This window comes from Heterodontus francisci, chromosome 9, assembly GCF_036365525.1.
Source record: "Heterodontus francisci isolate sHetFra1 chromosome 9, sHetFra1.hap1, whole genome shotgun sequence".
In the NCBI taxonomy this organism is placed as follows: Eukaryota; Metazoa; Chordata; class Chondrichthyes; order Heterodontiformes; family Heterodontidae; genus Heterodontus; species Heterodontus francisci.
Genome location: NC_090379.1, coordinates 18,191,299 through 18,216,425, shown reverse-complemented (window position 1 = coordinate 18,216,425; position 25,127 = coordinate 18,191,299). Strand labels below are relative to the sequence as shown.

At 42.8% G+C, this 25,127-nt stretch overlaps 1 protein-coding gene across 3 annotated transcripts in view; it reads right to left on the bottom strand.

Moving 5' to 3' along the window:
- Nucleotides 1–2,786: 2,786 nt before the first annotated feature.
- The window catches only part of alkbh1 (alkB homolog 1, histone H2A dioxygenase), a 37,733-nt gene continuing 15,392 nt past the window's right edge, over nucleotides 2,787–25,127 (bottom strand). The window contains exons 2-6 of one of the 3 annotated variants that reach the window (XM_068038607.1): nucleotides 14,243–14,351; nucleotides 12,248–12,410; nucleotides 8,891–8,981; nucleotides 6,783–6,976; nucleotides 2,787–4,311 (exon numbers count right to left, since the gene is read on the bottom strand). In XM_068038607.1, coding sequence (XP_067894708.1) covers nucleotides 3,903–4,311; nucleotides 6,783–6,976; nucleotides 8,891–8,981; nucleotides 12,248–12,410; nucleotides 14,243–14,351 — 966 coding nt within the window. In that variant the 3' untranslated portion in view covers nucleotides 2,787–3,902. Of the gene's footprint in view, nucleotides 4,312–6,782; nucleotides 6,977–8,890; nucleotides 8,982–12,247; nucleotides 12,428–14,242; nucleotides 14,355–25,127 lie in introns of all 3 variants that reach the window. The other 2 variants (XM_068038606.1, XM_068038608.1) reach the window with 2 other exon arrangements.

Below are 25,127 nucleotides of genomic sequence, written 5' to 3'. Positions count from 1 at the left end.
CTTGAGGTCATCCAAAACTCTGCTGCCCATGTCTTAACTCGCACCAAGTCCTGTTTACCAATCACCCCTGTGCTCACTGACCTACAGTGGGTTCCGTTCAAGCAACATCTTGATTTCAAAATTCTTAGCCTTGCTTTCAAATCTCTCCATGGCCTTGCCTCTCCTTATCTCTAATCTCCTCCAGCCCCACAACCCTTCAAGATGTCTGCGTTCCTCTAATTCTGGCCTCTTGAGCATCCCTGATTTTAATTGCTGCACTATTGATGGCCACACCTTGAGTTGCCTCAGCCCCAAGCTCTGGAATACTCTCCTTACTCCTTTCTGCCTCTCCACCTCACTTTCCTCCTTAGAACCTATTTCTTGGACTAATCTTTGGGCATCTGACCTAATATATCCTTATGTGGCTTGGTGCCATAGGGCTGAGTTTTATGGGCCCCCTGGAGATGGGTTCGGAGGCGGGGCGGCCCATACAATTGCGACGGGAGGCGGGTGACAGAGGACCCATCACCTTCTTGTCGCACTGGAATTTAGTTTGGGGCGGAATAGGCCAACAATGGCCTTCCCGCCCAGAGGACAATTGAGGTCCTTAAGTGGCCTATTACCTCTTCTCCCCACCTTTGGGATTTAACCAGTGGCGGGGGGCCTCCGTCACGCGGGTGGTCGCCCAGTAAACGAGGTAACTTCCCTGCTGGCTTAGGCGGGGCAGGAGGGGGAATGGCGGCCCTCCTCTGTGGGCAATCTCTGGCCCACGGAGGGCCCCCACCTGGAAAAACTCCACCTACGTTAACCCCCTCCCCCAGCCCTGGCGACCCCGTCTCACTCACCTTGGATCTGGTCTCCAGTGTTGGGCCTGGGTCTTAAAGGGATGGGGATCCCGGCACTGGGCTGTTAATTGCCCGAGCGCTGTACAATCGTGCTGCGGGGGTGGGGGGGGGGTTCGGAGCTCCAAATGTCTGAAACGGGGATCGCCTGCCTTTTTGGCTTGGCACCGGGAGCCCTGCCGTCACCACAAAGTTCAGCCCATATTATTTTAAATGCTCCTGTGAAGCGCCGTGGGACATTTTATTACATTAAAGTTGCTATATAAATTTAAGTTGTTGTTGAATTCCAGAGCTGCTGTCTTTCTATGTAGGTTCTAAAGTGTTAAAACTGTAGCAAGAAGTAAAATCCTGTTTCTGCAGTCATTTGAGAATACAAGATTAAAAATGAATTTAAATAAATATTTTGAAAGGACTCAGGAGTGGATGGAAGGAGTTATACACAAACTAGTTGCATTCTTAGAGAGAGAGAAATAGATAGGTACAGGTTGTACCCTGTCTACCTGAATATGATTTGCACCAGAGGGATCTCAACATGACAGATGAAATAAAAGAGAGATGTAGTAGAGATCATATGGAAAAGGGGTCTGTTAGCCTCCTCTTCTCATCACTCCCTGCAATAAAACATGAATATAAAGTCTACTGTGCTTAAGGAGCACCAGTGGAAATACCTCCAGCTCAGTTGCAAGTCCAATAAACATTACCTAACTATAGTAGAGGCACAGGCCATAAACTACAAATTGTAAAGAGCAGTAAAAATTGAATTATGCCACTCTCTACGTTCCACACTTAAAACCCAGCAATGCTATACTAAAACTATATTTCATGCCGCTCCATAACCGAGAATGAATTGATGGTGCATAACATGGCAGATGATGAGAGTAATAACATTCATCAAAGCTTTGTCAGCTCAAACGAGCACCACCAACTGTTTAAATACATTCAAATCTACGTCTTGTTATTAGAGAAATATTCCAACGGAGCCTTCTTCTAGTCGCAATGCTTGATACCACTGAAGAAAGCTCGACTTGAAAAAGGGACTTTAAAAAAAAAAATCATAAAAAGGGTTTCCTTTGCTTTCAACAAGGGATAGAAACACAGCTCATTTCTCCTCATCAAACACAAGGTTCTTTGGGTGAAAGAAAAATTGGAGCCAGGCCATTCAGGAGAGGGGTTAGGAAACACTTCTTCACACAAAAGGTGGTAGAAGTGTTGGATTCTCCCCCACAAAGCTCAATTAATAATTTCCAATCTGGGATTCATTGGTTTTTACTAGCTAAGCGTTTTGATGGCGAGGGAGAAACAAATTTTAATGCTTTTTTTTTGCTTACTCTCAGTGCTCATTTGCTATGAAATGACCAGCACCAGTCCTATTGACGGGTAGAGGTTGTCGTACAAGAGCACTCCTGAAAAAGACACACATATCCGGTTCACTATCATCATTGTCTCCAGTACCAGTAGATATAGGGCAGTGCAGACCACTTATGGGACTGTCTGAACACAAAAAGGAATATGCAGCAGACCAGCTGTAGTAGCATTTACTTTTGCAAGGCTGGCTGTGCGTTCCTCAAAGCTGAACACTGTTGGCATATTCACCTTAGAATTAGTGTAGTAAAGTGGTTATTGGTTATACATTCGACTGTGTCTTGTTCAATCCTCGGGAGACCCAAAAGCTAAATGAGCTGCTTTATGTAGAGTGAAACAAAACAATTAATTAGAATCTTTCAGCTTGTGGTAAAGTTATTGTCTCTAAGGTTTCTGAAGGGATGGGGCAAAAATACTAGTCTTTTTGGTCTCCCTTGTGTTCCCCTCTATGGTCCTGTCTTCTATATTTAGTATATATTTTATGTGCTTCTAAGGCATTCTGGACTATAACGGAGGTAATTTATACATCAATTTATCAATTCTGACACGTTGCTCAGCACTTAACGTATTTCAGGCAATACAGAAACCAATATTCATGTATAAATACTTTTTATTATTCATATGGTATATCAAACTGGAACTCCCACTAGATTTGATCATCTTGTAACAGCTGCTCAGTATTTACATATCACTTTGTCAAAGTCTCCACCTGTTACAGCATATTTTTCCTTGCAAATGAAAGGCACCAGCTTTTTCTATGTTACTTCCCAGCTTCACTGATCAAGGCTGCCATAAGTGAAGGGTTGCGCTAGATGGCTTGAATGTCTTTTCATGGGTTTTACCCACTTACATTGTTAGAGGGCTCTCTATTCATTCAGCTCTGTTACAATAACTGCTGAAAAGCCAGCTTTTGATGGCACAATTAATCACAATGAGCACTAAATTAGGTAAAGGAACTGTGTGGTCAACACACAATGCTTTCCCTCTCTGATGTTGTTTAAATTCAGTGCACACATACAAGAGGCAAGCTTTTAATTTTAGGAAGCCTCAGTTTGGGAAGTCTGAACACAGTCCCTAGTAGGCAGAAACAAAAACAAGAAATGCTGGAATCACTCAGCAGGTCTGGCAGCATCTGTGGAAAGAGAAGCAGAGTTAACGTTTCGGGTCTTGTTTTTGTTTCCGATTTCCAGCATCCGCAGTATTTTGCTTTTACCCTAGTAGGCAGAAAATGGCTACTGTAAGTTAGGCAGAAAATGTTAAAGGCCACAAAAGTAGGTGATATAAGAATAGAAATGCCAGTGTTACAATTAGGGTGCTACTCCATGGCTGGGTATACAGCTGGGTAAAGTGTATGGTGGCTTTACATTATATCTAACCCATGCTACACTTGTCAGCTTGACAAGATACTGAGTATCCAACATAGAAAGTGTTCCATTCTCCTGCACCAACTTCCTTCACCTCAATGGGTACTGATGGCGAAACCCATGAAAACCGATGCTGATGCGGAGATCCCTGAAAATGGGCACTGATGGGGAGACCCTTTACTATTTCCTCAAGTTTTCAAGTGCATATAGAGTGAGCAGAAATCTGCAGACATACTGAGCTGATTCATCTCTGCCTCTGTTGACCTTCCAGCATAAAACCAGCACCATACTGATCCCCCAGCAAACGTTAGTAAAATTATGGAGACTCTGCCGCTTCTTCACTGACTGTTTTTTGTCATTTATGTTCATTCTCATCTTTGGGATCTTGGTGATAAGAGTACTGCTTGGAGTCTGCTATCTTTTCACTGTCTGACTGGACTGGGAAACTCTGTCCGACTGCTACCACCTGCCTCACTGTCATGTTCACCCTGGAGTTCTGCAGGTATTTCGCACAGATTTCCCAGTCACCTTCGTCACTTTGTCGATAACTTGTGTCAGCAGAGCAGCTGTCTCTGGTCGTCACATGCTCTAAACAGCTGGGAATTGCCCTTCCTTCCAGATTAGGGACAATCCGGGGAACTGCGTGATACAGAAGGCGACTCCTGCCTGACATGATTATGATGTCGCCACTGTGAATGAACATGGGAAGTGGAGGGTCCTGCCTCTTCTGGCCTCCAAGCAAAAACACAGCTGACTGGCCAAAACTGGAGGAAAGAGAGAGAAAAAGAAAACCTGAGATTAGCAATTTCAATTATTTTCACCCTGATACTTTTCTTCCCAACTTCCTGAAGCAGTGACTCAATCGTGCTTTGATTTCACAGGTACCGATCATCCTTTGGTACCTCATCCACAAAGCGATTCTTCAAATATAATGCTTGACATTGTCTATAGGCTATCATTGGTGTGTGGTGTGGAGGGAAAGGAGGGGAAATCATAGCTGACCCAGTAACTAGTTTCATCTGACACTGGGACCAACTAACTCAGCGCAGACCAAGGACCTGATGTGGGAAATAAAAGGGATACATAGTTCTGCATGAGTTGAATTTTATGGAGGGTGGATGATGGGAGGGCAGCCAAGAGGGCATTAGAGTAAATGAGCCTGGAGGCGACAGAGACATGGATGAGGGTTCCAGCAGTCAACAGGATGAGGTAGTGGCAGAAGTGAGCTATGTTGCAGAGATAGAAGTAAGTGGTCATCATGATGGAGGGGATACAAGATCTGAAACTCAGTGTTGTTTTGGCCCTGAATTGAGATTGTGAACACTCTGATCCAGCTGGAGACAATGCTTGGGAGGGCGAGGGAATGGGGCCAGCGACTGACCATGAATGTACAAAGCATTTAAAGTGGAACTTCTTCAATTTCATCCAAATAGTTTAGCTTATTGATTCCCACTCACCAAGAAATATCAGAAACCTAATTATCGCGATCTTGAAGTAAAAATGTTTATATACCATAACTTTTCCACATTTATTAATGTTACACTGAAAACTGGCCCAAGATTTGGGCTCTCATTTTGCATTCAGGATAGTAATGTTTTTGACTGCATTAAGCAGTTTGGCTTCTCTTTGATGAACTGAGATGTCTGTGTCAATCTTTGGTGACATCTATTTCATAAGTACTGCTCAACACTAGAATCCTAGAGGCCAATGGTGCAAAACCATGGTGGAATTTAAACTTGCACCCATGATTTTCCCCTGCCCAAAACACCTCTCAGGACATAGCCATAGGAAAATGTCTTCCCAAAAACACACCATGCTAACCTGCACTGCTCTCCCTGCTTTGTGAGGTAATCTCAGAGTGGTTATCGCCAGAAGGATTAGGTCAGTTATGCCCCCTCAAATGAGAATTGTGCAACACTGGGAGAAAAATGCAAGTTATAAGGTTCAGAAATAAAAGGTCAGTATTTTGCAAATTGCTGGAATTCAATTACTTTCATTGATCTTCTCAATATTTACTCCCTCCCTCTATCAAGCACCTCCCTTTAGCCTGTAAATTGGTCAATCAAGGCCATACACTTCCAGGTGTCACAGACATTGCTGAGAAAAAGATAAAACTGTCAGTACATCTGAAGTTACAGTCAGTGCAAACTCTCTCTCCCTCCAGATGCCAAGTGTGTTTTGGTTGAGATGTGGTGCAAAGGATCTCAGAGCTTGAACAAGAGTTCCTTTCCCCACCCCAAGTCCTAGTCCACTTCAGATGGAGAGCATGCTGAACAATTGAAATTTATGGTACTCTAAACTGTAGGATTAAAGTACCAGCACAAAATGTCAGCAGTGGTTCAGCTGGTAGCTCTCTTGACTCTGAGTCAAAGGGTTGTGGGTTCAAGCCACACTCCAGAGACTTGAGAACAAAATCCTGCCTGATGCTGCAGTGCAGCACTGAGGGAGTGCTGCAGTGTCAAAATTGCCACCTTTTTGGATGAGACATTAAACAGAGGCCCCACCTGTTCTCTCAGGTGGACGTATAAGATCCCATGGCACCATTCAAAGAACAGCAGGGGAGTTATCCCCGGTATCCTAGCCAATATTTATCCTTCAATAAGCAACACTGAAAACAGATTATCTGGTATATTATCACAATGCTGTTTGTGGGATCTTGCTGTGTGCAAATTGGCTGCCGGGTTTCTTACATTACTCCACTGCAAAAGTACTTCATTGCCTGTAAAGTGCTTTGGGACGTCCTGAGATTATGAAAAGCATGAGATAAATGTAAGTTTTTAAAAACTCTTCCAGTAAACGAGGGCGCCTTTCTGCTTAAACCATTAATAAATCAGAACCACTAGAATCATAGAATGATACAGCCCATTGGGCTTGTGCCGACTCTTTGAAAGATCTACCCAATTAGTTCCATTCCCCTGCCCTTTCCTCATAGCCTTGTAAATTTTCACCCTTCAAGTATTTATCCAACTCCCATCAGAAAGTCATTACTGAATCTGCTTCCATCACCCTTTCAGGCAATGCATGCCAGATAACTATGTAAAAAAAAGTCTTCAAATTTCGTCTGGTTCTTTTACAAATTTCCTTAAATCAGTGTCCTCTAGTTACTGACCCTTTTGCCTTTGGAAACACTAGTGAACACCGCCCGACACTGACTGCAATGATCAGTAAAGATATTCATTTAAAGGAACTAATTTTTATTTCCCCAAAATGTGCCATTTTGTTCACTTTTCTTTACCTGAATGAAAGAAGTGGTTTGGAGTAATCCATCTCGGATTCATCCACATGAATACCCAGTGAGGAGTCAAAATGGTAATAATTCAATATCCCAGCTTCTGCCTTAAACTGCTGGAAGCCACATGCTGCTGCCACTTGTTCAGAAAGGTAAGCGAGGTCAGTGGGAAATGTTGTATAATGATCTGGTGAATATTTCTGCAAACAAAAAGCAAACAAAAACAAACAGTATATCAATTACACACATAGCAAAGGCCATCTTAACAAGAGAGCATGAGCACTGGCTGCTCGAATAGAGAGAATCATTAAAGTTTTCATATTCAACTAATATATAAACTCTCACATATACATTACAAGTTTTATTATTTCTTAGTTTAGATTTGGGTAATGTTTGAAAGGCATTTTTAATTGTCGAGAAGGTATTAATGGGTCATCTCCATGAACCAGTCGTTAGAAGCGTTGAAAATTACAGAATAGGTGACAATTTGGCCCATTGTGCCTGTGCCAACTATTTGAAAGTGCTATCCAATTAAGTCTGATTCCCTCGCTCTTTCTGCAAGGTCCTGTGAACTTTTATTTTTCAATTATATGTCCAATTCCTTTTTGAAAATTATTATTGAACTGTTGTGTCGTGGTACTCCCACAATGGTACAAGGTCGGGAACCATGGGATATTAGCGAGGTCTGTGGGAAATGCTGTATAGTGATCTGGTGAAGATTTCTGCAAAAAGCACAAGAAAACAAACAGTAGCCACAGTATCGATAATGATTGCTTCAGTTATGCTTCTGGCTAATCGTGACCACCAAGACATTGATGACAGGGGAATTGGTGATGGTGCTGCTGTTGTAAACTGGGGGAGCTGGCTGGGATTATCTTTTGATGAAGGTAGTCATCGAATAGCATACATGATACGAATATTACTTTCCATTTGCCAGCCCAAGCCTGCTTAGCCAGATTGGGCAGTTACATTATTGGAGGAATTTTGAATGGAGTTGAACACTTTGAAATAGTTAGCAAATAACTCCACTCCTGATCTCATGGCTGGGGGAAGGGTAGATCATGAAACACACACTGTGAGACTCCACAATGGTAAAAATAAATTTTCAGTGCCAGAGAGGTTGTTTGGCAGTAATTAAGACTTATCACTCCCTTAAATATTCACTTACACTTGAATGAACAAGCCCTAACTATTTCTGGCATGTTTGATCGGTCACCAGTGGGCAAGTACTGCAACTTCATGCCCTCCTTGTGCTTCCATGCAGAATCTTTCAGTGAGGTACCAGTGTAGCAAAGCTGACAGCCTCACCGTTATTATTACCGCAAAATCTGGACCATGATCTACATTTGGGCTTTCCTGTTGGCTCATGGTTAAGGCAGTGAGCAGCTGAGCCACATCGATCAAGGAGGTTCCAGGTTTGACTGGTCAGAAATGAGCTTGTTGGCCTCACCTGGGGTACACAGTTGCTTGTAGCAGTATGTCTGCTGCACTGGCTTCAGCATCCTTGAGTTAATGGAGGGCTAAGAAGAGGAGGAAGAAAAAAGTGACCAAGGAATCACTATCCAACTGACTCCTACTGAGTGCAAGCTGGATCAGATTCAGGATCAGCTGTAAATCCACTGTAATGGAATACCTCAATGGCACACATGGTCTAGACTCATACAGGAAAAATGGTCACGTGGTTGAGTTACAGGAGGAAACCAAGCATCAGTGCCTGCTGAGGTAGGGTGAAAACTTGGACAAAGAAAAAGAGAAAGAGAAAATTAATCCATTTGTGCAAGTATTTCCCACAGAAAGAGATAGTTTCAAAAAAGCATTAGTCTGCTTCTGTTGTACACCTCTGAAAAGCTAGATGAAATATAGGGTTAGATTTTAAGCTTCCTTGCGATCATGCAGCGTTGTGTAAGTGCTGATAGCTGTGTGGATTAGACAAGTTTTTGAACTTCTGACAAGCTAGTGCAAAGTTGGCAGAAGACTAGGAGCAGGTCACCCACTGCCCCTCCTGACAGGTGTACAATGCAAAGGCAAAGGGTGAAATGACAAAATGGAACCTCATAAAAAGGAGGAAGTATGCATTTATCCTTAAAATGCTTTCTTAGTCACAGCAAAGTTACCTTAGTCTCCCAGTTGTAATGATATCCTAGGGTAACCCATCGCAGCTTCTCCAGCAAGCTTTTAGCCTCACGTTTACCAGAGGCTTTTAGCCTGGAAAAGATAGCAAGTTCCATTAAAAAATGCAGTTCACTGTTCACCCCCATTCCTAGAGGGAATTCCTAGGCACCTTTACCTAATTGGGTCACTGGCGCAATGATACCAAGCTTGGGACTGCATATCACTGAAGTACATCCTGTCAGTCCATACCAGTCTTCAACCCCTTCCTCGCCCATGAGATATTGTGGCTCATATTCATATAGTACAACCTCCAGCGGCTTGGACAAGGATGGACTAAAAACTCACCCAACCAAATAAAACAAGTGGGTAGTGATTGGCAGCTCAGGGACTCAAAGCACACACCGGTGAAATTACAGGCTGTGTGCTCCTGGCAATTGGGCACTTAGAAACTGCACGTTTTTGTTTTCAGGAATCATACATGCTGCTACTGCTATTTCTCTGATGTTGGGAAAGGCTACAGGAAGATTTTAATAATTCCAAAGTCTACAAATATTGCATTTTGTTCAAAGAAACAAAACAAAGAAATACTGTTTATCGCTATAAAATTTGCTAATGCAGTTTTAAAACAAAGATTAGCAATTTATTGATTTTCTTAAAAAAGGAAAAAAGAGACACACACAGAAATGAAGAAAGCAAAAACAAGAGGAAGAGGAAGAAGAAAAATGGGGAGATTCAAAGAGACAGGGAGAAATAAAAAGATTTTTGATTCAGCAATGAAAGATTTGGTGGTTTTCAAATTAAACCAACTATACTCAAAGTACAATAACTCCCCTGCTGACATACAATCCTGGCATACTTCCTCTGTCATTTCTGATTTACTGAAGGAAGACAAAAAAGGAAGGTCAGAGCCAAAATGTTTGACAACATTCTGTCCCAATAAGCACACAAGGGACATTGTTGTTCCATTAGATTTTCTTTCCTTGAAGTCCACCTCCATGGAGTTTCTGGCTAATGTACTTCTCCACACATTCAGTATGAATTTAACTTTATTGTACAGGAAGACAGGCAACTCCATTTCTCAACTCAGTTCCTGTGTGAGGTTACATCTGGCAATCAAGTGGAAAATGGATGAAGCTCATCAAATCTCTTCATCCAAACCAATTTCAGTAAAATTCAGTATTGGCACTCATTAGATTCTTGACTTTATGGCCAAGTTACATATTTGAGCCACTGAGCTGGCCGAGATCTGATATTTTGGTAACACTGTTAAATTACACTCAACATTACATTATGGATATACTTAAAAAGTTTTGAAATAAGCATTTATAAACGGGCAGCCCATTCATAAAAGAACATACATTTCTTACATTACTGTCAGATCACTGTGGAATCATTACCACTGTGGTAATCGGCTACAACTGTGTACCTGGGACACATTTTAAAATTAGGACTGGATCCTTTATACATCTCTTCAACAAAAGAGTCAGTCCAATGCTGCTATAATTAAAAGCCAATGAAAGTTAAACTGGCATCAAATAGTTTCAACCCAGATGCATTCCTTAACTTGTAATTTTTAGAACAAAGTTCATTCTGTCTATTAGATCATGCCAATTTTATAAATACTCCAGATATGATAAAGGAAGGTATTGCTGAAAATAGAGACGTGTTGTCGAAGCTTTTCGTCTTGCACTCATCAGGACAATACGCAAAAATAACCAATGTAAGGGAAAACAACAAACAAAGCTTCGACAACATGTCTCTATTTTCAGCAATACTCAAGTTCTGTACTACCAAACGACTATAAAGGGAGGTATTGAAAACAAACCTAGTGATTGTTATGTAGAAAAATAGACCCAATTGATACAAACACAGTAGCCCAAATTATATATCATTTGATGGCAGCAACACAGAGAGACATGACCAACAGAAAAAAATCTTTTGTCAGTATCTTGTGGAGCACAAGACTGATGGAGTGCTGAGAGCAGATCACCTGTCAGCCCTTTTGACCAATTATGGTGTGTGGTACAGGCAGGTGGGCAGCCTTGCTCTCAAAACCAGTCTGTTTATACATAGTGTTACAAAAAGATCTCAATACTATGCTTTCTTCCAGCAGGAGATTAGACAGCAGAATTTACTAGATTTACCGCCCTTGTACTATACAGTTTGTAGTACAATTAGGAATGTGATGATGCTGCTGGTAATGAGAATCTGGAATGTGTACACTGCATGTAGCATAATGTCAGTACATAAACTGCACTGCACAGCTTCCAAGTGTAAAATTCACAAGTTTCAAATCTGATGTGCGTTCAGGGCTTTTAGCTGATGGAACAGGAAATGTGATAGAGGTAACAGGAGATACAGCCTCCTCGTCACCTTTCGTCATAAAAGAACAGAATATGCATTCTCCTTTGACGATCTTAGCTGCTTCATCCAAGACCTTCCCTCCAACTTAAGGTCAGAAGAAGGGATGTCCACCAATGATTGCAATGTTCAGTACCAGTCACAACTCCTCAGATACTGAAGCAGTCTGTGCCCACATGCAGCAAGACCTGGACAACATTCATGCCTGACAAATAACATTCATGCCATACAAGTGCCAGGCAATGACGTTCTCCAACAGGACTGAGTCTAATCGCCTCCCCTTGACATTCAGCAGCATTATCATCGTTGAATACCTCACCATTGACCAGAAATTTAAATTGACAAGCCACATAAATACTGTGGCTACAAAAGCATGCCAGAGGCTGGGTATTCTGCAGCTAGTAACTAACCTCCTGACTCCCCGAGGCCTTTCTATCATCTACAGGCCACAAGTCAGGAGTGTGATGGAATACTCTACTTGCCTGGATGAGTGTAGCTCCAACAACACTTAAGAAGCTCAACACCATCCAAGGCAAAGTAGCCTGCTTGATTGGCGCTCCAACCACCATCTTAAACAAGACGTGTATTGCCGAAGTCCAGAAGCCAGGAAGTTTGCACACTATTTGAAGTTAAGAATGGTATGTGGCTGGGGATGGGAAAGAGGAGGAATAGACGAACGCAATACTTCTCCAAAAATGCAACTATCCCCCATGCAGATTAAAGCATACCTGGAAAATTATTACAACCATTTTACTGCTTTTTCAAGGCTGATAAATCAAGCTGACTTCAGGGAGCATAGCGACCACATCACTCACTATTCTGCATAGCACATCAGAAATTTGGGGAGCTTGCCATAGGCTGAATCTTTGAGTTGTAACCAGGTCCTATGACTCTTAAATTGGAGCATGCAAGAAAACATGTGCTGTCAATAAAGCCTGTAAATAAGGAAAACCCGGTTTTATCCATCGCCAGGGTACCTCCCAGTTTGCAGCAGTTACCTCAGCTGTTCTCTACTCTGCTCCCACAAGTCTGTGGTTTCCTCTGGCGACATGTGAAGGTCCAGGTTACAGACATTTGGTTTCTGAGGGTAGATTTTCAAACACTGCTTTGTCCAGTAATACTGCCATCCAGGAAGAAAGGGATCCGAGATGAACATGAACCCTAACAGAAAGACAGAACTGGATAGATAGAATGATCAGTCAAGTAATTTACACCAAAACATTTTCAAATGACACATTGCCAAGCCTATTTGTCTCTCCGTCTCACCTCTGCAGAAATCATGGCTTTTCTTACTCATGATAAAACAAAAGAATATATCTGGGATCTTGGATAGAAAGGTTTTCTGCTGGAGCTAACCAAAAACCAGGCAACTAGCACCAACATGAATTCTTAGCTCATTTGGTCTGGTCATTAATTAATATATTCAAAATAGTGGGTGCACAGAAGGTCTTCTGGGTAGATATAGTACACCATGATAAAGAGACACAGAGATATAAAGATATGACCTAGTTTGTAAGGGGATGTGAAGGCACCTCTTTACATGCCATCAAAGTTCAGTCATTGGACTGTTAAATACTCATGGTCTTCATGAAACAGTCCTTGGTGAAGAACAGCTTTTCCTTCAAAGACGACTCTTTTAAAATTGCCCAGTTTAAAACACACTTTGAAATTGTAACCTACCAGGGATGGACAGTGTGGTTAATGTTATTGCAGAAATGTGCCTGAGAAGGTCTGGTGCTGAGCACCCTCTGCCTGACTAAAACTAGAATCCTTGTCAATGTTTACAAGGCAAGAGCAATCAGTCTTGGGGAGAAAAGGCACTTTATTTCTGTTTTTGTTACCCAGTGCAACCATCATGTATTTTCAGCTACTGTTGTACCCTGTGCCCATATTTATAAAATCCAAAACACAATTGACTCTTTTTAATGGCTTTATCTACCCATGCCCTTCTGGATAGGTTGACATTCACACTCCTCTCCTGGCATTCTAAATTAGGACTCTCATCAACTTGTACTCTTACATTAGAAATTCTTCAGATTTGTGAGAGTGTTCATTGGAACCTTTCAGGGTGCTAAAGGATAAGAAACTACTTTTTGCTTCCAGGCAGCTGGTGCATTTTCAGTCCCGACTAGAAATAAGAGGTCTTTGATTTAGTATTTGTAATGCAGAATTTATGTAAGGAAAAATATACTTAAAGTATAAGCAGAGTTTTGAAACCAGAAATACAACTGTCAAATCTTTATAAGTGACCAAAATTAAACATTTTTAGCCATATACTTTCCTTCTTGGGTATTACAGCACAGAGCTATCATTATTAGTCCTTTTAATGCCAAGTACAAATTTTGAGATCAGATCTATCTGGCTGAAAGAAAAAGCAGTAGTAATACTATTTAATCTAGAATCCAGAAAAATAGAGGAAGTAAAGAGAGAGAGAGAGAGACTGTGAATGTCCTAGATTCTATAGGGACATCTATTAATGGCAAGACAAGCTCAGCCATCTGGAAAAAAACAAAGGGTCTGATGGAGCATTATCCTGGGATAAAATGAGAGCCTAAGAAAGGATTAAACAAAGACAGCAGAATACCATTCCCTACAGCTGATGCAGAAAAAGAGTATCTGCACTTAATCTACTGCCAGATCAATTTAACCGATTATGATCTTTCCTACTTGCAGACAGCCAAGTCACCTGGACAGCGCTCGCTGTTCTGATAGCAATGCTGTCTGACTCTAGCAAACTTCATTCAAAAACTCAGGGCAGTCTTGTACAATGCATTTCCCAGCTTTCAAAGAGCCGGCACAGGCACAGTGGGCCAAATGGCCTTCTATGCTGTATGGTTCTGTGACTGTTTATTTTGAATTGCCAGATTCAGCAGCTACAGGATATGGGATTGGTCAGGCTCACCATTCGAAACCACATGTATGGTAATTCCATTCATTTTTCATTAGCAATGATAAAGTGCTATAATGTGCTCAGGTTGGATGATATACAGTACCTGGATAGCCATCTAAACTATAAGCTTTCCATTTGCAAACTGGCTGCAGTCCAGCTTTACAGGCATCCTGGTCACTGATGGAGGTCACATTAAGTGGTGCGATCAATACCTGCTAGGGAAAGAAAAGGCTACACAATGATTTGGCAGATCACTTGAATTATTAAAGTGATTATTGAATATTGTGTTCCCTTGAGTATAGAAGATTAAGAGGTGATCAAATTAAGGTGTTTCAGTTGATTAAAGAAGTTGATAGGATAGAAAGAAACTATTTCCTCGTGAGGGAGTCCAGAACAAGGGAGCATAAACTTAAAATTAGAGCTAGGCTGTAAGGGGTGCAATCAGGAAGCACTTCTTCACACAAAGGGTAGTGGAAATCTGAAACCCCGTTGAGGCTAAACCAATTGAAAATTTCAACACTGTTTGATAGATTTTTCTAGATAAGGATATTAAGGGAAGTTGAATCAAGGTGGGAAAATGGAGTTAAGATGGTGATCAGCCATGATCTAATTGAATGGCAGAACTGCCTTAAGCGGCTGAATGGCCTATTCCTGTTTCTATCTTCCTAAAGCATAGGATTACATATGATATACAGCACAGAAACAAGTCATTTGGCCCAACCAGTCAATGCTGGCATTTATGCTCCACTCGGGCCTCCTCCTGTCTTTCCTTATCGAACTCTACCAGTGTAACCCTCTATTTCCTTCTTCCTCATATGCCTGTCTAGCCTCCCCTTAAATGTATCTATACTAATCACTTCAACCACTCCATTTGGTAGCAAGTTCCATACTCTCACCACTCTCTGGGTAAAGAAGTTTCTCCTGAATTCCCTACTTGATTTCTTGGTGACTATCTTATATTGATGGTTTCTAGTTTTGTTCTTTCCCACAAGTTGGGCTGAATTTTACTGACCCCTCCGACAGTGGGGGTCGTGGCCGGGGAGGAGGGGCCCGGAAAATGTCGCCGGGAGAGGCCCGGCCCCATATTGCCAGCAGCGGTGAGGCCGTCCAATCTCTGATCAGTGAAGTATGGCGGAACACTGGTAGGGAGGGGGGAGGAGGTAACTATATCAGTGCGGGGGAGCAGGGTCAAATTTAGGTGATAGGTCGGGGGGGAGTGATGGGAAGGGGTAAATTAAAAGTTGCTGGGGACGGATTGCTCACCCCCTCCATGTGTTTGGGGGTGGGGGGGGGGGGGTGGTGAGTGCAGTCTGCCCCGGCCATGTAAATGAGCCACCTCTTATAATATTGCGGCGGCTCTGCAGAGTAAAGCCCACGCATGCAAGCTGCCATCTTTGAAGCTCACCACCGATCTTGGCGGCGAGCTATTAAAATTCAGCTATCAAAACCTTTCATAATTTTAAAGACCTCCATGAGGTCACCCCCTCAGTCTTCTCTTTTCAAGAGTAAAGAGACCCCGCCTGTTCATCCTCTCCTGATAGGCATACCCCCGTATTTCTGGTATCATCTTTGTAAATCTTCTGTGCACCCTCTCCAGTACCTCTACATCTTTTTATAATATGGCAACCAGAATTCTACACAGTACTCCAGGTGTGGTCTAACCAAGGTGCGATACATGTTTAACATAACTTCTTTACTTTCAATTCTAGCCCTCTAGAAATAAACCCTAGTGCTTTGTTTTTTTTATGTCTTAGATAATCTGTGTCACTACTTTTAGTGATTTGTATATTTGTACTTCCAGATCCCTTTGTTCCTCTACCCCATTTAGATTCTTACTTCCTAAGTAATATGCAATCCCCTTATTGTGCTTTCCAAATGCAATACCTCATATTTACCTATGTTGAAATGCATTTGCCAATTATATGCGATTGTATTTCAAGAGTTTTCTAAACACATTTTATTGTGCTACTGTACAGCATGCTGATTTGTCAACTGCAAGTACCTCTACTGTTCATCTGACTTGGAATGAACTGGCCCCAGTACTTAAAGCAGGGTTGTCCAACATACGGCCCAAAGGCCAGGATCCAGCCTGCCAAAGGTTTCCATTGGTCCGCAGATGTATTTCAAAGATGAGAAATTTCCCATTGGCTTCTTCTTTCAGATAGGCTTTTTAAAACATCGCGCTGTCAGTTTCACAGCTGGCAGGTGCTCACATCGGGAACAGCAGTTTCTGAACTTTGGAGGGATTTGGGATTTTCGGAGGGTTTCGTCTTTGTTTTTTTGAAAGGCTGCCAGAAAACTCTGAATTTGTCCGAAGGTGGAAAACCGCTGTTCCCAATATCAGCATCTGTCAGCTGTGAAACTGCCAGCGCGATTTTTATGAAAAAAACTGACCAACCACAAAGCTGCTGTGCTGAGTGCTCCTGCTCCCTGCAACTGTCAGAGAGAGAGAGAAAGCAAGAGAGCAAGGGGGGGAGGGGAGGGAAGAGAGAGAGAGAGAGAGAGAGAGAGACAGAGGTGGGGGGACAGAGAGAGAGAGAGAAATGGACAAAGAGAGAGAGGGGGGACAGAGAGAGAAAGAGGGTATGGAGAGAGAGGGGGACAGAGAGAGAGAGCGAGAGGGGGACAAAGAGAGGAGAGAGAGGGGGGTAAAAGAAGGAAGGACAGAGAGGGGGACAGAGAGAGGGGGGGGGGGGGGACAGAGAGAGAGGGCGGGGAAAGAGAGGAGGGGGAACAGACCGAGCAAGAGGATAGAGAGGGGGGATACAGAGAGGGGGAGAGAGAGGGGGAGAGAGGCAGAGAGAGAGGGGCAGAGAGAGATGGTTGGAGAGAAAGGGGGCAGAGAGAGAGAGAGGGGGCAGAGAGAGAGAGAGGGGGCAGAGAGAGAGAGAGGGGGCAGAGAGAGAGAGAGGGGGCAGAGAGAGAGGGGGGGCAGAGAGAGAGGGGGGGCAGAGAGAGAGAGAGGGGGCAGAGAGAGAGAGAGGGGGCAGAGAGAGAGAGAGGGGGCAGAGAGAGAGAGAGGGGGCAGAGAGAGAGAGGGGGCAGAGAGAGAGGGGGCAGAGAGAGAGGGGGCAGAGAGAGAGGGGGCAGAGAGAGAGGGGGCAGAGAGAGAGGGGGCAGAGAGAGAGGGGGCAGGGAGAGAGGGGGCAAAGAGAGAGGGGGCAAAGAGAGAGGGGGCAAAGAGAGAGGGGGCAAAGAAAGGGGGGCAAAGAGAGAGAGGGGGCAAAGAGAGAGAGAAGGCAAAGAGAGAGAGAAGGCAAAGAGAGAGAGAGGGCAAAGAGAGAGAGAGGGCAAAGAGAGAGAGAGGGCAAAGAGAGAGAGGGGGCAAAGAGAGAGAGGGGGCAAAGAGAGAGAGGGGGCAGATAGAGAGAGGGGGCAGATAGAGAGAGGGGGCAGATAGAGAGAGGGGGCAGATAGAGAGAGGGGGCAGATAGAGAGAGGAGGCAGATAGAGAGAGGGGGCAGATAGAGAGAGAGAGAAAGGGAGGGGGAGTGAGAGAGAGGGAGAGAGAGTGATCAAGATTTCTACAATTGTGAACAATGACTACTTGTGCAACCAAAAAAATGCCAGGTATCTCACTAAATCAGTGTCCAACATAGTGATGAGAAAGTAAGTCAGTAAATTAATCTTCTCATTTAAAGCTTCTTCACAAAAAGGCACATTTGTTGTTGTTGTTGTTCTGAATAATAGGAAGATAAATTTTAATGCCTTTATCTTTCCCAAATTGTCGCATTGGCCCCTTCTGAAAGACAAAAATTGTAATGTGGCCCCCCACACGAAAAGATTGGACAACCCTGGTTTAAAGGGTCCGTTTCCATCTTTCATTGATGTTTATGTACAGGCCATGTAACTGCAATAGACAGCTAAGAACATTCATCTGAATCATTTCAATGCTGACAAGTTCACACAGCAACATGATAAGACTTCTGCTGTAGTGTGAACTCTTGTCATTGACTAAAAATTTAAATTTTTTTATTAAAAGGAGGAATTAGTGATGCAGAAGAGGGAGAGGTAATATTGACTGGGTAGAACTGCATATTAAAAACTGCACATTTCATGAATTAGTGTATTTTTGAATTTGGCAGTGGAAAAAATAAATGAAAAACTCTTTACAGTCCCTTTGCTATTTTACCATCCAATACTGAAAAGGTCAAATAACATTTCCTGTTAATATTGATTCTTTTTTTCCATGCTATTTTCAGAAATTCTACATGTTGACAGCAGGAGCGCAGAATCTAACTTGTGGTATAAAAATCAGAGTGTTGATAAACGGTGGAAGGTTTCACTCTGTACCCTGAGGTGATGTCTCAATCAATGACTGCAGGCTACCTGAGCCACCAAGCAGTGCAATTTTGAAGGCAGATCAGTAACAGATCCTACACTGTGGCCCTTCTGCTGTCAGATCCAATTTGGCAGCTGGAAGAACAACACAGCATCAAGGAAGAAGAGTCAATATTCAGTAACATCCAACATTACTGAAGCAGGAATTGGGAATCATCTTTCTCCCCTATTCCCAAACACTATAAATGTTGAAATCATTGACTCCAATGTCCCCAGATTAAAGAAAAACCTCTACATTGCTATAAATGTACATATCTGTTTGATGTAAGAGAAATGGTATTGCATTCACACCAGCACCTAATTGCTTTTTTAAAACTGTTAATCAAGAAATGAATGGTTATTTGAGGCTTTGCATGTCATGGGTGCAAGATATACACCAGAGATTTTAAATGGGCGAGTAAGGGGAGGAAAGGAAGTGCCTCACTAATACGCTGCAATCATAAAAATATTAATTTTTGTACAAAATGCAGCTCCCTCACCTCTAGGATAACCAAAACATAGAAACGATTATTCTTCATCCAAGTGTCAAACACAAAGATACACAGAATTCCTTTGTTTTTAGGCCACTCAAGTTTACCGCAGATGTTGGCCACATTATCTGCAGTGGGCAATTCAATCTCAAAGGCCAAGCTGGTGGTAAACGAATGAGTGTGTGGGCAGGGAATTAAATACAGGAAATGGCAAATCATGTGTCAGCATCAATCTAATCACATACTTGGCAAACAACTGTAGAGAGTCTCGAAGCTAGTGGGATTTAGTGGAACATAAGAATAACGTTCTAAGTAGTAATGTTCGACTTTTTAAAAGACATAAGCTGTGTAGGAAACTGAAGAGGATTTTCATGCACCATCCTGCTTTGATGCAACAGTATTGAGCAACCAAATGATTGAAGAACAGAAATAGACTGTCTTCAGCCGAGGTGTCTCAAGGTAGTCCGAACCAGTCTGTTAGAACTCAGATGGCATTTTCACACCAGTGCTGGGTTAAATTAATCAAATACAAGAGCCCAGGGTGTAGCAGATGACTTTTCTAAATGGTTCACACTGTGCTTTCAGTCTATATGAGTACACTCCTATTTTGTAACTGTTTTATGCTGTTTTCTACATAATAAGTTGGTTAATCACCTGTTACTGTCTTAGATATCTCTAAAGCTTTAAACAGGGTCTGGCATCACACATTTCTAAGCAAGTCACCATCATAATGCCTCCCACCAAATCTATGTTCTTCTCATTTACCCTCAAATTGCTCTCTGTGCTACGTGATGTTTTAACCATAATATTTTCCATTACCCAAGGATTCTTCAGGGCTCTGCCCTCCCACTCTGCTCCCCCTTCATATTAAAATAACCTCCACAGTACTTATCAACCAATCCCATCTCTTCTTATGCTGAGGACATCAATCTACCTTCAGAAGCTTCCTTTGGATTGCTCACACCAATTTCTCTTGTACTGCATTGGGTGAATCACTGCACCTTGATCTCCTCCATGACTTTCATTCTAGTGAGTGTAACATTCCTTTCAATTATTCAAAACTACCTTCATATATTTGCTGTTCCCATTAACAGCTACCATGTCTTATTTGATAACTTCGCCTTTAGGCTCTCTTCATCTACTGTATTTTTTGGCCTCACTACTTCCTTTGACCTGAAAAGTCAGAAGTGGGGATGTTTGCAGAAGATTGCACAGTGTTCAGTACCATTCAAGACCCCTCAGATACTGAAGCAGTCCGTGTCCACATGCAGCAAGACCTGGACAATATTCAGGCTTGGGCTGATAAGTGGTAAGTAACATTCGTGCCACACTAATGCTAGGTAATAACCATCTCCAACTAGAGAGAATCTAACCATCTCCCCTTGACATTCAATGGCATTACCATCCATCCCCCACCATCAACACCTTGGGGGTTACCATTAACCAGAAACTTAACTGGTCCAGCCATATAAATACTGTGGCTACAAGAGCATGTCAGAGGCTGGGAATTCTGCGGCGAGTAACTCACCTCCTGGCTCCAAAAGCCATCTACAAGGGACAAGTCAGGATCTGGATCAGCGCAGGCTTGGAGGGCCTAAGGGCCTGTTCCTGTGCTGTCATTTTCTTTGTAGTATGATGGAATACTCTCTACTTGCTCAGATGAGTGTAACTCCAACAATACTCAGGAGGCTCGACACAATCCAAGACAAAGCACCCCAACCACCACCGTAAACATTCACTCCATCCAACACCGATTCATAGTGGCAGCTGTGTGTACTGGCCACAATATGCACTGCAGCAACGCACTAAGATCCTTCTACAGCAACTTACGAACGTATGATTTAGGAACAGGAGTAGGCCACTCGGCCCGTCAAGCCTGCTCCGCTATTCAATAAGATTATAGCTGATCTGATTGTAACCTTGACTCCACATTCCTGCCACTCTGATAACCTTTCACCCCCTTGCTCATAAAGAATCTAAATAACTCTGCCTTAAAAATATTTAAAGACTCTGCCTCCACTGCCTTTTGAGGAAGAGCGTTCCAAAGACTCACAACTCAGAGAGAAAGTTTCTTCTCATCTCTGTTTTAAATGGGCGACCCCTTATTTTTAAACAGTGACCCCTAGTTCTAGATTCTCCAACAAGGGGAAATATCCTTTCCACAACCACCCTGTCAATACCCCTCAGGATCTTATATGTTTCAATCAAGTTGCCTCTTACTCTTCTAAACTAGCGGATACAAGCCGAGCCTGTCCAACCTTTCCTCATAAGACAACCCGCTCATTTCAGGTATTAGTTTAGTTAACTTTCTCTGAACTGCTTCCAACGCATTTACATCCTTCCTTAAATAAGGAGACCAGTAATGTACACAGTACTCCAGATGTGGTCTCACCAATATCCTGTATAATTGAAACATAATCTCCCTACTTTTGTATTCCATTCCCCTCGCAATAAACGATAACATTCAATAGCTTTCCTAATTTCTTGCTGTACCCACATATTAACCTTTTGCAATTCATGCACTAGGACACCCAGGTCCCTCTGCATCTCAGAGATCTGCAATCTCTCACCATTTAGATAATATGCTTCTTTTTTAGTCTCCTTGTCAAAATGGACAATTTCACGATTCCCACATTATACTACATTTGCCAGATCTTTTCCCACACACTTAACCTATCTATGTCCCTTTGTAGCCTCCTTATGTCCTCTTCACAACTTATTTTCCAACCTATATTTGTGTCATCAGAAAATTTAGCAACCATACCTTTGGTCCCTTCATCCAAGTCATTTATATAAATTATAAAAAGTTGAGGCCCCAGCACTGAGACCTGTGGCACACCACTCGTTACATCTTGCCAACCAGAAAATGACCCATTTATGCCTACTGTTTTCTGTTAGCTGGACAATCTTCTATCCATGCCAAATATGTTGCCTCCTACACCACGAACTTTTATTTTCCGCAATAACCTTTGATGTGGTACTTTATCAAATGCCTTCTGGAAATCTAAGTACAGCACATCCGCCGGTTCCCCTTTATCCTCAGCACATGTTACTGCTTCAAAGAAGTCCAATAGATCATAAGATCATAAGAACTAGGAGCAGGAGTAGGTCGTCTGGCCCCTTGAGCCTGCTCCGCCATTCAATAAGATTATGGCTGATCTTTTCGTGGACTCAGATCCACTTACCCGTGCTCCCACCGTATCCCTTAATTCCTTTATTGTTCAAAAAGATATCTACCTTAGCTTTAAAGACGTTTACTGAAGAAGCGTCAACTACTTCACTGGGCAAGGAATTCCATAGATTAACAACCCTCTGGGTGAAGAAGTTCCTTCTTAATTCAGTCCTAAACCTGCTCCCTCTAATCTTGAGGCTATGCCCTCTTGTCCTAGCTTCACCTGCCAGTGGAAACATCCTCTCTACTTGTATCTTATCTATTCCCTTCATGATTTTATATGTTTCTATAAGATCCCCCCTCATTCTTATGAACTCCAATGAATATAATCCCAATCTACTCAGTCTCTCCTCATAAGCCAACCCCCTCAACTCTGGAATCAACCTAGTGAACCTCCTCTGCACCCTCTCCAGTGCCAGTATATCCTTTCTCAAGTAAGGAGACCAAAACTGCACACAGTACTCCAGGTGCGGCCTCACCAATAATTTCATTAAACATGATTTCCCTTTTACAGCACGTTACTTCTTCAAAGAAGTCCAATAATTTCGTTAAACATGATTTCCCTTTTACAAAACCATGTTGACTCTGCCTGATTACCTTGAATTTTTCTAAGTGCCCTGCTATAATGTCTTTAATAATAGCTTCTAACATTTTCCCTAAGACAGATTTTAAGCTAACTGGCCTGTCGTTTGCTGCTTTCTGTCTCCCTCCCTTTTTGAATAAAGGAGTTACATTCGCTATTTTACAATCTAATGGAATCTTTCCCGATTCTAGGGAGTTTTGGAAAAGTAAAACCAACGCATCAATGATCTCACTAGTTACTTCTTTTACAACCCTAGGATAAAGTCCATCAGGACCTGGGGTCTTGTCAGCTCGCAGCTCCAACAATTTGTTCAGTACCACTTCCCCGGTGATTGTAATTTTCTTGAGTTCCTCCCTCCCTTCCATTTCATGATCTACAGCTACTTCTGGGATGTTATTTGTATCCTCTACAGTGAAGACTGATGCAAAATACTTGTTCAATTCATCTGCCATCTCCTTATTTTCCCTTATTAATTCCCAGACTCACTTTATACAGGACCAACACTCACTTTATTCACTCTTTTCTTTTTAAAATATCGACAAAGACTCTTACTATCTGTTTTTATATTTCTAGCTAGTTTTCTCTCGTACTCTAATTTTGAATGGCTTCCAGGACCATAGTGCCGTGGTCAGTTAGCTCATCCACCCTGCAGCCCCCACTCTCATCCAAACAAGCGAAAGATCCTCAAACCTGTTGGACAATCGCAAAGGCTGAGGCTCCTATCCTCTGCGTCCCCTTATCTATTTCAGCTGCAGCCACACTCTGCTGTCCCTGATCACTGAGCAAATCAGAAGACCCTATTCTAAGGGGTGTGACCACCTCCTGGTACAACGTGTCCAGGTAACTTTTGCCCTCCCTGATGTGTCACAGTGTCTGCAGCTTAGCCTCCAGCTCAATGACTCTGAGCTGAAGCACCTTGAGCCGCAAACACTGTCTCTTCCAAACCACGACCACTACCACCAAGAAGGACAAGGGCAGCAGATGCATGGGAGCACCACTACTTGCAAGCTTTCCTCCAAGCCACCTGCCATCCTGACCTGGAACTATATCGCTGTCTGTTACGACCAGGTGAGAAAGAGGTCTAGGGGTTCCCTTTCAGCCTTCACCTGGTCTTACCGTAACAGGGTTTAACACCGCGTTTCTTTAGCTCCCCCTTGGTGAATCCTTGTTTACCGCTTTCCAATTATAAGGCAAAGAAACCAGCACAAACAGGTTTTCTTAGGTTTAAAGAAGAAAAGTTGAAATTGATTAAACTTGAACTTAAACTCTAATTTGGTTGAGGCCTACGGATATACAATGCGCCCACGCTAGCATGCATACGCAATACACACATGCAAATAGAGACAGAAAAGAGCAGAAGAAAAATAAAGTGAAAGGTTTGAGGCAATATCTGAAGAGTTTATGTTATGGTTCTTTGAGCTCACTGTAGAGTCCTTGACTGTAAGTAGATCTTGTTTTTTTTTGGGGCCCAGTATTCTTCTTAAACCTTGTTCACTGTAGGAGACTTTTCTCTCTCGGGGTTCATGTGTCTTTAGTGGATTCAGAGGCTTGTAAGAAAGAGATGGGAGCAGACAGGAGAGATCTTCTCAGTCCAGGTCAAACGCTCTGTGGCCAGTTCAAAAGAAAACCCTGGAAAATCCAGGTAGTCATGTGACCAGCTGGTCTAACCAGTCCTGGCCCTTGTGGACTGTATCCTCCTTAGGAAGCCCTGGAATGCGCTTCCTCACCTTCAATGTCTGTTAGTATGTAAATGTTTTTTTCTAGCCTTGGCTGATCTGTTTAACAAGTCATTTCCTCGCTCCAACAACAGTTAAAAATCAATGTTCATGACAAAATTGATGAGCCTCATTCTTGGCAGGTGGGGGCCTAGCATGACACCGTCCCATCACTGTCGCTGGGTCAAAATCCTGGAACTCCCTCCCCCACAGCACTGTGGGTGTACCTACACCATATGGATTGCAGTGGTTCAAGAAGGCAGCTCACCACCACCTTCTCGATGGCAACTAGGGATGAGCAACAAATGTTGGCCTCGCCAGCGACACTCACATCCCAGGACAGAATAAAAAAAAAGAAACTCCTGCATTTCTTTTATTGCTGAAGCTACTTCCGAGAGGTCTGGCTTCCAATCACTTTTTATTTGAACAATTCTTAACTCTCTATAAAGCCCAGATCTGTTCAGGGGAGGTGGAGCAAGTGAGGGGCGGACAGAGCGAACAGGTGCAGGATTAAGATTTTTTTTTACTCGTTCGGGGGATGTGGGCATCGCTGGCTAGGCCAGCATTTATTGCCCATGAACCCAAGCCAGTCTTCCAGTTGCCAGTTGTGAATTAAGGAATGCCAGTGGAAGAGAGCTAGGAGCAGTGCGCCTCCCTATGTTTTCAAGAAGGAAATAATACGCTGATAGGTGCACGCCAAATAAATG